Genomic DNA, 11,205 nt, shown 5'->3' with positions numbered 1-11,205 from the left:
ACTTCCTGACTGTGAGAGCCGTTTAGCAGTGGAACTCTCTGCCTTCCCCGGAGGGAGTGTGGTGGAGGCTCCTTCTTTGGAAGCTTTGAAACAGAGGCTGGATGGCCATCTGTCAGGGGTGATTTGAATGCAATATTCCTGCTTCTTGGCAGAAGGGGGTTGGACTGGATGATGGCCCAGGAGGTCTCTTCCCACTCTAGGATTCTATGATTCCTGAATGTGAGAGCCATTCAGCAGTGGAACTCTCTGCCCTGGAGGGAGTGTGGTGGAGGCTCCTTCTTTGGAAGCTTTTAAGCAGAGGCTGGATGGCTATTTGTCAGGGGTGCTTTGAATGCAATATTCCTGCTTCTTGGCAGAATGGGGTTGGACTGGATGACCCACCAGGTCTCTCCAAATGCAATGATTCTAGGATTCTAACTTCCTGACTGTGAGAGCCGTTTAGCAGTGGAACTCTCTGCCTTCCCCGGAGGGAGTGTGGTGGAGGCTCCTTCTTTGGAAGCTTTGAAACAGAGGCTGGATGGCCATCTGTCAGGGGTGATTTGAATGCAATACTCCTGCTTCTTGGCAGAATGGGGTTCAACTGGATGATGGGCCAGCAGGTCTCTTCCAACTCTAGGAGTCTAGGATTCTATGAAACCTCTGCTCTGCAAGGCCAGTCATCTCCAGGGTGCTTTCCTGCACCAGCGGGTTTCTGTCAGGATTATTGAAAGTACGCATGTATGTTTTTCAATGTGTTTCAATATGTTTAACAATCGTGTTCATATGTATTCAAAATGGATTCAGTTATGTTCAATTGTATGCTGGAATTGTAGTAAGAGGCAGAGAGGCAGAGGAGAAAAGACCTTGGCAGAAGTAAGATGACCAATTCCCTCTGTCTGGGAAAAACTAGGGAGTTGCCGGTCTACAGCCAGAGAGAACTGAGATAAGCCGATGGTCTCAAAACTGTTGTGTGCTGTGATTTGTAGTCTTCATGATGCAGCCCGCTTGGAAGTAGACCTGTCTTAAGATGTGCTAAGTAAACTTTGTTATTTTTGCAACTGATAACTGCGGTGAGTCCTGTTCTGCGTCTGTGTGATCTGGTAACCTCAATTCCACTGTGCATAGACCCCAAGGGTCTCACTCTGACAGTCTCTAGGGTATGCTTCCACCAGGAGTTGATCATAGAAGAAATAGAAATACTAGAGAGGCATGCCCTTTGGGTACTTTCCAGGTTTTGAGCTGTGGTGTTGGAGGAAAGTGCTGAGAGTGCCTTGGACTGCGAGAAGATCCCACCAGTCCATCCTCCAGGAAAGAAAGCCCGATAAAGCTCATTGGAGGGAAGGAGACTAGAGACAAAGTGGAAGTCCTTTGAATGCCACATCATGAGGAGACAGCAAAGCCTGGAGAAGGGAATGATGCTGGGGAAAGTGGAAGGAAAAAGGAAGAGGGGCCGACCAAGGGCAAGGTGGATGGATGGCATCCTTGAAGGGACTGGACTGACCTTGAAGGAGACCCTGGGGGTGGTGACGGCCGACAGGGAACTCTGGCATGGGCTGGTCCATGAGGTCACAAAGAGTTGGAGACAACTGAACGAATGAACAATAACTTTCCAGGTCCTTTCCAGTCCTGCCCCCTTTTTGGGGTTTTGGAGGGAATAGGAGCCTTTTTGGTTCAGTCCACACAGAGAAGCTTTCCATGCAGGACATAACACCAAGAGCTCCTGTAGAAAGCTTCATCTTCTATGGCTTGGCCGGGGAGATATACAGCCCACAGCTTGGCCGAGGATCATACAGCCTTACAGCTCCTTCGCTGAGGGACTTCAGCCAGCCATCACCGAAACCTGAACTCCTTTTCCCTTGGAAGTCTACAAAGCTCTGCTTGGTAAGGGTCACTCGCGGAAGCCAGAAGCAGTTGGTACCGGATGCAGGGGCTCCACGCCAACAGAGGCAAAGACAGACTGCCCAGATTAGAAGTTAAGGATTTCCCCATTAGTTACAGTTTATGAAGATAGTTATGAAGATATGAAGACTGGCAACAAAGATCCATTGCCTAGTCCAAGCCATGGTCTTCCCCATAGTAGTCACCTACGGATGTGAGAGCTGGACCTTCGGGAAGGCTGAGCCAAGGAAGAGAGATGCTTTTGAGCTGTGGTGCTGGAGGAAAGTTCTGAGAGTGCCTTGGACTGCGAGAAGATCCAACCAGACCATCCTCCAGGAAAGAAAGCCCGACTAAAGCTCACTGGAGGGAAGGAGACAAGAGGGAAAGCGGAAGTCCTTTGAATGCCACATCAGGAGGAGACAGCCAAGCCTAGAGAAGGGAATGATGCTGGGGAACATGGAAGGCAAAAGGAAGAGGGGCCGACCAAGGGCAAGGTGGATGGATGGCATCCTTGAAGTGACTGGACTGACCTTGAAGGAGACCCTGGGGGTGGTGACGGCTGACAGGGAGCTCTGGCGTGGGCTGGTACATGAGGTCACGAAGAGTCGGAGACAACTGAACGAATGAACAACAACTTTCCAGGTCCTCCAGGATGGTATGCTTCTGCTTGACGTTGACCACAGAACCATACAACTGGAGGGGGCCCCAAGGGCCACACAGCCTGCCTCCCCTTCCGCCATCAAGCAAAGCCCTCCCAACCAATGGCCATCCAGCCTCTGCTTAGAAACACCCAAAGAAGGGAAACATTCCCAGTTGGCCCTGCCTGGCACCCCAGAATAAACCAGTGCGTCCAGCTGGGGTCTCCTCCCAGCATCCTGCCATGCGTTGCCCAAGGGTTCCCCAGCACTGCCACCTTCTTCAGGATGACACCCCACCCCTTCCTGCTCCCCAAAACCCACCCTCTGGTCTCCATCTCCATCTGGGGTCACAGGCGTTCTCCATCATCACCACCACCACCACCATCATCGTCATTGTCATCATCATCTGCCTCTTCGGCATCTTCAGCAGCATCATAGTCATCATCAGCCTCTTCAGCTTCATGCTCCTCAGCTTCATCATCATCCTCATCATCATCCTCATCCTCTTCTTCTTCATATTCTGGTATTTTGGTGGGTTTCTCACCTAGCAATGGGCTTGCAGGGATGTTTTCAGCAGGTGTGGGATCCACGGTTCCAGCACTTTCTACCTGGACACCTGCCATTTCTCCGGTTCTCTGCTTCTCTCCAGACCCACCGTTGCCTGTCTGCCCAGAGCTGGACATCGGCCTCACAACCACATCAATGGAGACGGACTTCTTCTCAGGTTCAGCTCTTTCGTTGGCGATGAACCTTGTCTCCTTCGAGAGTGCGTTGTGCTGGGCAAGAGATCCGGGTGGCTTTGCCGAGATCTCTGAAGATGGAAGAGAATGGAAAACAGAGAACGCGTCAGGATCCCTACTCCCACTCCTCACAAAACAGGAAGAGGCTACAAAGGTCATCTAGCCCACCCTCCGCTGTGGATGAACCCACTGCCAGGCTTGGCTTAGCATGCATTGGCACCCCATGATGAATTCAGTTTGGACCCACGTTCACTGCCATGGCTCGATGCTATGGAATACAGGGAGTTGCAGTTTGGTGAGGGACCAGCAGTTTTGGGCAGAGAAGGCAAAAGGCCTTGGGAAACTACTACTCTCATGAGTGAAATTACTCTGAGTTTTTCGGGCTATATGGCCATGTTCCAGTAGCATACTCTTCTAATGTGGTGTAGTAGAGGCTCCTTCTTTGGAGGCTTTTAAACAGAGGTTGGATGGCCCTCTGTCAGGGGTGCTTTGAATGCAATATTCCTGCTTCTTGGCAGAATGGGGTTGGACTGGATGATCATAAGGTAAAGGTAAAGGTAGTCCCCTGACATTAAGTCCAGTCATGCCTGACTCTGGGACTCTGGCGCTCATCTCCAATTCTAAGCCGAAGAGCCAGCGTTGTCCGTAGACACCTCCAAGGTCATGTGGCCACGGGCATGACTGCATGGAGCGCAGTTACCTTCCCGCCGGAGCGGTACCTATTGATCTACTCACATTCGCATGTTTTCGAACTGCTAGGTTGGCAGAAGCTAGGGCTGACAGCGGAAGCTCACGCCGCTCCCCGGAATCGAACCTGCGACCTTTCGATCAACAAGCTCAGCAGCTCAGCGCTTTAACCCACTGCGCCACCGATGATCATAGAATCATAGAATCATAGAATCCTAGAGTTGGAAGAGACCTCCTGGGCCATCATCCAGTCCAACCCCATTCTGCCAAGAAGCAGGAATATTGCATTCAAAGCACCCCCGACAGATGGCCATCCAGCCTCTGCTTCAAAGCTTCCAAAGAAGGAGCCTCCACCACACTCCCTCCGGGGCAGAGAGTTCCACTGCTGAACGGCTCTCACAGTCAGGAAGGTCTTCCTCGTGTTCAGGTGGAATCTCCTCTCTTGTAGTTTGATGGCCCGTGAGGTCTCTTCCCACTCTAGGATTCTATGATTCTAATGTTTCGCCTGCCTCTGTGGCTGGCATCTTCAAAGGCTAGAACCTCTGAGGTTGCTATCCACAGATACAGGCAAAGGTTAGGAGAGAATGCTACCGGAACGTAGCCATACAGCCTGAAAAATTCACAGCAACTCAGTGATTCTGTCCATGAAACTTTGGACAACTCCCGTGAGTGCCTAGGACTGAGCCGTGGTCTTCATTCTACAGGGCAGATCCACCTGGTCTCCTCTGAGGAAGTCCATTGCACTGGTCTCCAAACCTCAGAAGCTATTTGGCCTTTGTTGCCATGGTAGCCCACTGGGCATTGGATCCTCCTCTGTGGAGCAGCCACAAACAAGGCCCATCATCGAGATCATTGCAGACAGGCTTGCTCTGGTCTGGACTCTGGCCTTGTTTCAAGGACTGAAGATGCACATGTGGCAAGATTGGCATGAAGAAACAGCCCCCTCCCCATCCTATCCTTCTTCACCAGATGCCTCCAGGTCAAACCGCCAGGCCAGATCTCCCCAGAACCTGCCCTGCTTTGCAAGTTCTGGGCCCACTGCCCTTCTTGGGACCCTTCCCTCTTGCCTGCCTCCCCCTTGAAGCATACTGGCCCAGAACTGGATGCAGGGCTATAATCCCAGGTCTGACCAACGCAGACGTGAGTGGGATGCAGCCTAGCATTGCCTTAGCATTGGGATTGTGGCGCAGCTGGCTGAGTGTCAGCTGCATTAAGATCACTCTGACCAAAAAGGTCATGAGTTCGAAGCCAGCCCGGGTGGGAGTGGGTTTCCAACCAATTGTGTGTAGCCTGTTGTCGACCTTTGCAACCCAAAAGACAGTTGCATCTGTCAAGTAGGAAAATTAGTGTGGGGAGGCTAAATTAACTAAATTAACTGATTTATGAGGCTATAAAGAAGACTCCAGCAAAGCATTCCAGCGGGGAAGCATGCGGGGAATGCGGAAGTGCTTCATCAGTGTCGCAGATGGACGATGAGAGCGACAGCTCCCCTGGCGGCCAGAAAAAGTTAAATAGCCTCTGTGTAGGTCTGTATATGTTTGTGCAGGTACAACTGCACTAGGAGCTCTAATTTTGTTTGCTTTGCATTTAATGTTTGTTATAGTCCTAAGTTTCAGGGACTCTGCAGATAGGTGGATTCTTTTGGCTGCAATCATAGGGCAAGCCACCTGTCAATTTTAGTTAGGTTCCCTAGTCCTGCCCCCTTTTGGGGGTTTTGGAGGGAATAGGAGCCTTTTTGGTTCAGTCCACACAGAGAAGCTTTCCATGCAGGACATAATACCAAGAGCTCCTGTAGAAAGCTTCGTCTTCTACGGCTTGGCTGGGGAGATATACAGCCCACAGCTTGGCCGAGGATCCTACAGCCTTACAGCTCCTTCGCTGAGGGACTTCAGTCAGCCATCACTGAAACTTGAACTCCTTTTTCCCCTGGAAGTCTACAAAGCTCTGCTTGGTAAGGGTCACTCGCGGAAGCCAGAAGCAGTCGGTACTGGGTGCAGGGGCTCCACGCCAACAGAGGCAAAGACAGAATGCTCAGATTAGAAATTAAGGATTTCCCCATTAGTTACAGTTTATGAAGATAGTTATGAAGATATGAAGACTGGCAACCAAGATCCATTGCCTAGTCCAAGCCATGGTCTTCCCCATAGTAGTCACCTACGGATGTGAGAGCTGGACCTTCGGGAAGGCTGAGCGGAGGAAGAGAGATGCTTTTGAGCTGTGGTGTTGGAGGAAAGTGCTGAGAGTGCCTTGGACTGCGAGAATCATAGAATCAAAGAGTTGGAAGAGACCTCATGGGCCATCCAGTCCAACCCCATTCTGCCAAGAAGCAGGAATATTGCATTCAAATCACCCCTGACAAATGGCCATCCAGCCTCTGCTTAAAAGCTTCCAAAGAAGGAGCCTCCACCACACTCCCTCCGGGGCAGAGAGTTCCACTGCTGAACGGCTCTCACAGTCAGGAAGTTCTTCCTAATGTTCCTAATGAGAAGATCCAACCAGTCCATCCTCCAGTCAATAAAGCCCGGCTGAAGTCCTTTGGCCACATCATGAGGAGACAGCAAAGCCCAGAGAAGGGAATGATGCTGGGGAAAGTGGAAGGCAAAAGGAAGAGGGGCCGACCAAGGGCAAGGTGGATGGATGGCATCCTTGAAATGACTGGACTGACCTTGAAGGAGACCCTGGGGGTGGTGACGGCCGACAGGGAGCTCTGGCGTGGGCTGGTCCATGAGGTCACGAAGAGTCGGAGACGACTGAACGAATGAACAACAACATGAAGATAGTGCCTGTTCCCAGTGGACAAGGTTGAGAGACCCAATAGACTGTTAAGAAAGCCTTAAAGTACCTGCTTGTTTTCATTAATAAAGAACTTTGTTGAACCTTTAAGTATTCTAGAGACTGTGTTTTAAGGAAATCCAAAGGCCTTTAATCTGAGGCAGCCCCGGCGTCCCGTTGGGCACACAGAATTTATGTCCTGTCTAGTCTGATGCACAGGCCCAGCGTGCGACAGCGCAATGTTTGTATGTCAAAAATTGGCATTGAATGTTTGCCATGTATGTGTACACTGTAATCCGCCCTGAGTCCCCTGCTGCGGGGTGAGCAGAAGGGCGGAATAGAAAAGCTGTCAATAAATACATAAATAAATTGTATTGTCGAAGGCTTTCATGGCTGGAATCACTAGGTTCTTGTGGGTTTTTTCGGGCTATAGAGCCATGTTCCAGAGGCATTTCTCCTGATGTTTCACCTGCATCTATGGCAAGCATCCTCAGAGGTTGTGAGGTGTCTGAGGATGCTTGCCATAGATGCAGGCGAAACGTCAGGAGAGAATGCCTCTAGAACATGGCTCTATAGCCCGAAAAAACCCACAAGAACCTAATAAATAAATTAGCTTTCTGACCCCAGGATTCCAGGTCAGCCTGGCAGTCTTGCTACTCACGGGCGTGGGGTGCGGCCAGAAGTCCGTTCCAGAGGACGAAAGAGCCCATCAGGAGCCCAAAGCGAGAGGGGATCATGGCGGCGTTGATGCCCCGTCCATGCCAGGAAAGGGCCAAGCCATGCTGGTATATAAACGGTCCCTGGGTGGACTCTGCCTGGGAGGGGTGGAAGTAACTGTGGGAGAGGTGCCTCCCTCCATAATCCACCTGGGATTACCTGTGTCAATGACTGAGTGTCCGCACCTTTACTCCACCAATCTCCATCCATCAATGCCCTTATTGTGCCTAGACAGTGTATTAGCAGAGAGGCTGGGTGCAATGCGGGAGAGAGACACCCCTCAAAGCCAAGCCTCCTTTTATGAAAGCCTGGCATTTTGACAACAGGCATTATTACAATGACTGAGGTTCAGAGTGACAGAATAGGAACACGGTCGTATTTCATGATGGGTGACAGGAGGGAGAGGGAACTGGGGAAGGAGCTTTGGAAACACTTCGTGCGTTGGACCGTTCCCATTAATCCGACCACATAATGCAAGAGACTCCACTTTGGCAGAAAAAATGAAATGCAAAGAGACAGAATGGGGGACGATGAGGCCTGGCTCGAGAGCAGGACGCGTGAAAAAGATCTTGGAGTCCTCGTGGGGAGGAAGGAGAACATGAGCCAGGAATGTGATGTGGCGGCAAAAAAAGCCAATGGGATTTTGGCCTGCATCAAGAGGAGCCTAGTGTCTAGATCTAAGGAAGTCATGCTCCCCATGCTCTATTCTGCTTTGGTTAGACCACTTTACCTGGAATATGGTGTCCAATTCTGGGCACCACCATTCAAGAGAGACATTGACAAGCTGGAATGTGTCCAGAGGAGGGCGACTAAAATGATCAAGGGTCTGGAGAACAAGCCCTATGAGGAGCGGCTTAGGGAACTGGGCATGTTTAGCCTGAAGAAGGCCGAGAGGAGATATGATAGCCATGTATAAATATGTGAGAGGAAGCCACAGGGAGGAGGAGGGAGCAAGCTTCCTTTCTGCTTCCCTGGAGGTTAGGACGCAATGGGGCAATGGCTTCAAACTACAAGAGAGGAGATTCCACCTGAACATGAGGAAGAACTTCCTGACTGTGAGAGCCGTTCAGCAGTGGAACTCTCTGCCTTCCCCGGAGGGAGTGTGGTGGAGGCTCCTTCTTTGGAAGCTTTTCAACAGAGGCTGGATGGCCATCTGTCAGGGGTGCTTTGAATGCAATATTCCTGCTTCTTGGCAGAATGGGGTTGGACTGGATGATGGCCCAGGAGGTCTCTTCCAACTCTTTGATTCTAGGATTCTATGATTCTAGGAGGGAGAGGGAACTGGGGAAGGAGGTTTGGAAACACTTCTTGCGTTGGGCCGTTCCCATTAATCCGACCACATTGTTCCATGCTTTGAAATATCATTGCATTACATGGGAGCCGCTTCCCTTAGGCCAGGCACGGGCCAACTTCGGCCCTCCCTTCAGGTGTTTGGGGATTAATTAATTAATTAATTTTATTTAGAAGTTTTATATTCTCACCTCCAAGGAGGGACTCAGGCCGGTCCACAACATGTGTTCATATACAGCAATATACAAAACAGCACAGTGCATCATCATTACACATTAAAATATTGTTGTTCATTCGTTCAGTCGTCTCCGACTCTTCGTGATCCCATGGACCAGCCCATGCCAGAGCTCCCTGTCGGCCGTCACCACCCCCAGCTCCTTCAAGGTCAGTCCGGTCACTTCAGTCCAGTCACATTAAAATATAAGTACAATAAAAACATCATCATCACATTACACAAGCCAAGTCGTCAATACAATCACAATTCACCCTCATCCTTCCATGTGGACGAGGGTTATTGACTCAATCCTCAAATGCCATATTCCAAAGCCAGGTTTTTGTTAGTTTCCTAAAGGTCAGGAGGGAAGGAGCAGATCTAATCTCTTGTGGGAGGGAATTCCAAAGCCGAGGAGCCACCACCGAGAAGGCCCTGTCCCTTGTTTCCATCAAACGCGATTGCGAAGGTGGTGGGACCGAGAGCAGGGCCCCTCCGGAAGATCTTAGTAAGCGGCTGGGGGGGGGGGGGGGAGGAAAGGGCCTGTTAGGAATTGTGGGAGTTGGAGTCCAAAACACCTGCAGGGGCCAAGTTTGCCCAGGCCTGATTTAGTGCACATCATCGGGTACTTGGACCAGCCTCTCCCCCTTCTTTCTCCCACTCAGTTTCCGAAAGTGGTGGGAGAAAATCTCCTTGGGAAATCTCAGTGTCCACTGGACGTGGAGTGACCCCTCCTCATGCCTCATCCGCTATGAATGTGCAAATACAGGTGGTCAAAAAGAGGGAAATCTGAAAAGCCTCTGATGCCAAGCCTTTTGGAACAGGAAGGGTCGACCTGTCATAGTCAGCAAACACAAGGCGCCTCATATACAGAGATAATTTTCTCTTTGGGGCAAATGATGTGATCCAGTTACCAAAGGATGGCCCAAACTAACCACATGCATCTCAACAGGGAGAAAGGAAATGCATAGGCGCATAGATCTGGGGGGGGGGGGGTTTTGAGCCCCTCGTGCCAAGCTCCGATGACCAATCTGATAGATATGCAGAGTTCGAGAGATCGTCTATTGACCCATCGACCCAAGAAGGATGTCAAGGGAAGAATCCCCAAAGCTGGCACGACCCACAGTTACGGACGTGGCCATTTTATAGACATTTGAAAGAATAGACACGGCTGGGATTCGTACGATCCTCAGTCTTATGGGTTCAAACGACATTATAGTTTGTGATCGATGTGCAGTATGTTGGAAACTTAATTATGCTTTGTATTGGAAGGATTCTTGAGCCTGCCTTCTGTATCACGCCACCCCTTTCTGCCCCGGGAGCTCATTCACATAGAAAGCGATTACTTTAGGAGAAACAACAACAACAACAACATATTTATATTCCATCCTTCCCTCCGAGGGGAGTCAGAGTGGATTACAACATATAAAGAGACACAGGCAGACATTACAATGACATACAATGCCACACAAAGACACAGACCAAGGCAAAGGCTTCTCCTTTCATTTCCGGCTCTGGAGGCAGCGCTCATCTCCATCTCCACACCAAGGAGCCTGCGTTGTCCGTAGACACCTCCTGGTCGTCTGGCCATTGTGACTGCATGGAGCATCTTTTCTCCTTTCCCACCAAGGCAGTACCTATTGATCTACTCACATTTGCAAATAATGTTGGCTACATATTTCGTGGCAAAGATCTCCTGGGTTGTTACTCTGGGATGAAGGGCTTCGTCACTTTCCAAGCCAGGAACATGGGATTTGGAGGCTGCCAGCACATACCTGTGTATCTGCACTCCCATTTTCCCTGTTTCTTGGCAGAGGGTTGGACTGGATGGCCCTTGAGGTCTTTTCCAATGCTACGACTCTATCTCTAATTTGTGCTGGGGGTTGGGTTCGCCTTCCTTTGGATTCATCAGGAGTGAGAATGCGAGGAGGGGCTGACAGCCTTGCTCAGCCGGGGGTCTTTTTCCGGCTTCCAAAGTCGACCAGGGTAACTATAGGTCATTCCCAAACCTCAGCACTTGGGGGGGGGGGGGTGTCTCAGTATCAGTCCACATGGGAACAGCCCAAGGGGCCTCAAGAACTGTGTGATGCAGCTACTCAAACGCCAATGCAATTCAAGGCTGCATTCGGTGCCTAGTCTCCAGATCGAGGGAGGTCTTGGTGCCCCCTTCTTCTTCTTCTTCTGCTTTGGTCAGATCTTTTCACCTGGAATAATCACCCAGTGTCCAGGGTAAAGCACATCAAGGAGGAGATGGACAAGATGGAAGGGGTCCAGAGAAGGGCCACCAAAGGGG

General features: G+C 50.6%; 1 protein-coding gene across 1 annotated transcript; it reads right to left on the bottom strand.

Moving 5' to 3' along the window:
- Positions 1–2,833: 2,833 nt before the first annotated feature.
- On the bottom strand, positions 2,834–7,440 carry LOC137096848 (CREB3 regulatory factor-like). The gene is made up of 2 exons (XM_067467074.1): positions 7,356–7,440; positions 2,834–3,306 (listed from the first exon to the last, which is right to left on the bottom strand). The coding sequence occupies exons 1-2, from the start codon at positions 7,429–7,431 to the stop codon at positions 2,843–2,845; spliced, it is 540 nt and encodes a 179-aa protein (XP_067323175.1). The 5' UTR covers positions 7,432–7,440; the 3' UTR covers positions 2,834–2,842.
- Positions 7,441–11,205: the final 3,765 nt, after the last annotated feature.

Source organism: Anolis sagrei, chromosome 4 (genome assembly GCF_037176765.1).
Source record: "Anolis sagrei isolate rAnoSag1 chromosome 4, rAnoSag1.mat, whole genome shotgun sequence".
Lineage (NCBI taxonomy): Eukaryota > Metazoa > Chordata > Lepidosauria > Squamata > Dactyloidae > Anolis > Anolis sagrei.
This window is presented reverse-complemented; position numbering and strand designations above follow the sequence as displayed.

Bases quoted from the DNA above. Each gene is read 5' to 3' on its own strand.
- LOC137096848 (XM_067467074.1), bottom strand. From the start codon at position 7,431: ATGATCCCCTCTCGCTTTGGGCTCCTGATGGGCTCTTTCGTCCTCTGG. The intron at 3,307-7,355 runs GTGAGTAGCAAG...TTCCATCTTCAG, and splicing joins TCTGGCCGCACCCCACGCCC to AGATCTCGGCAAAGCCACCC.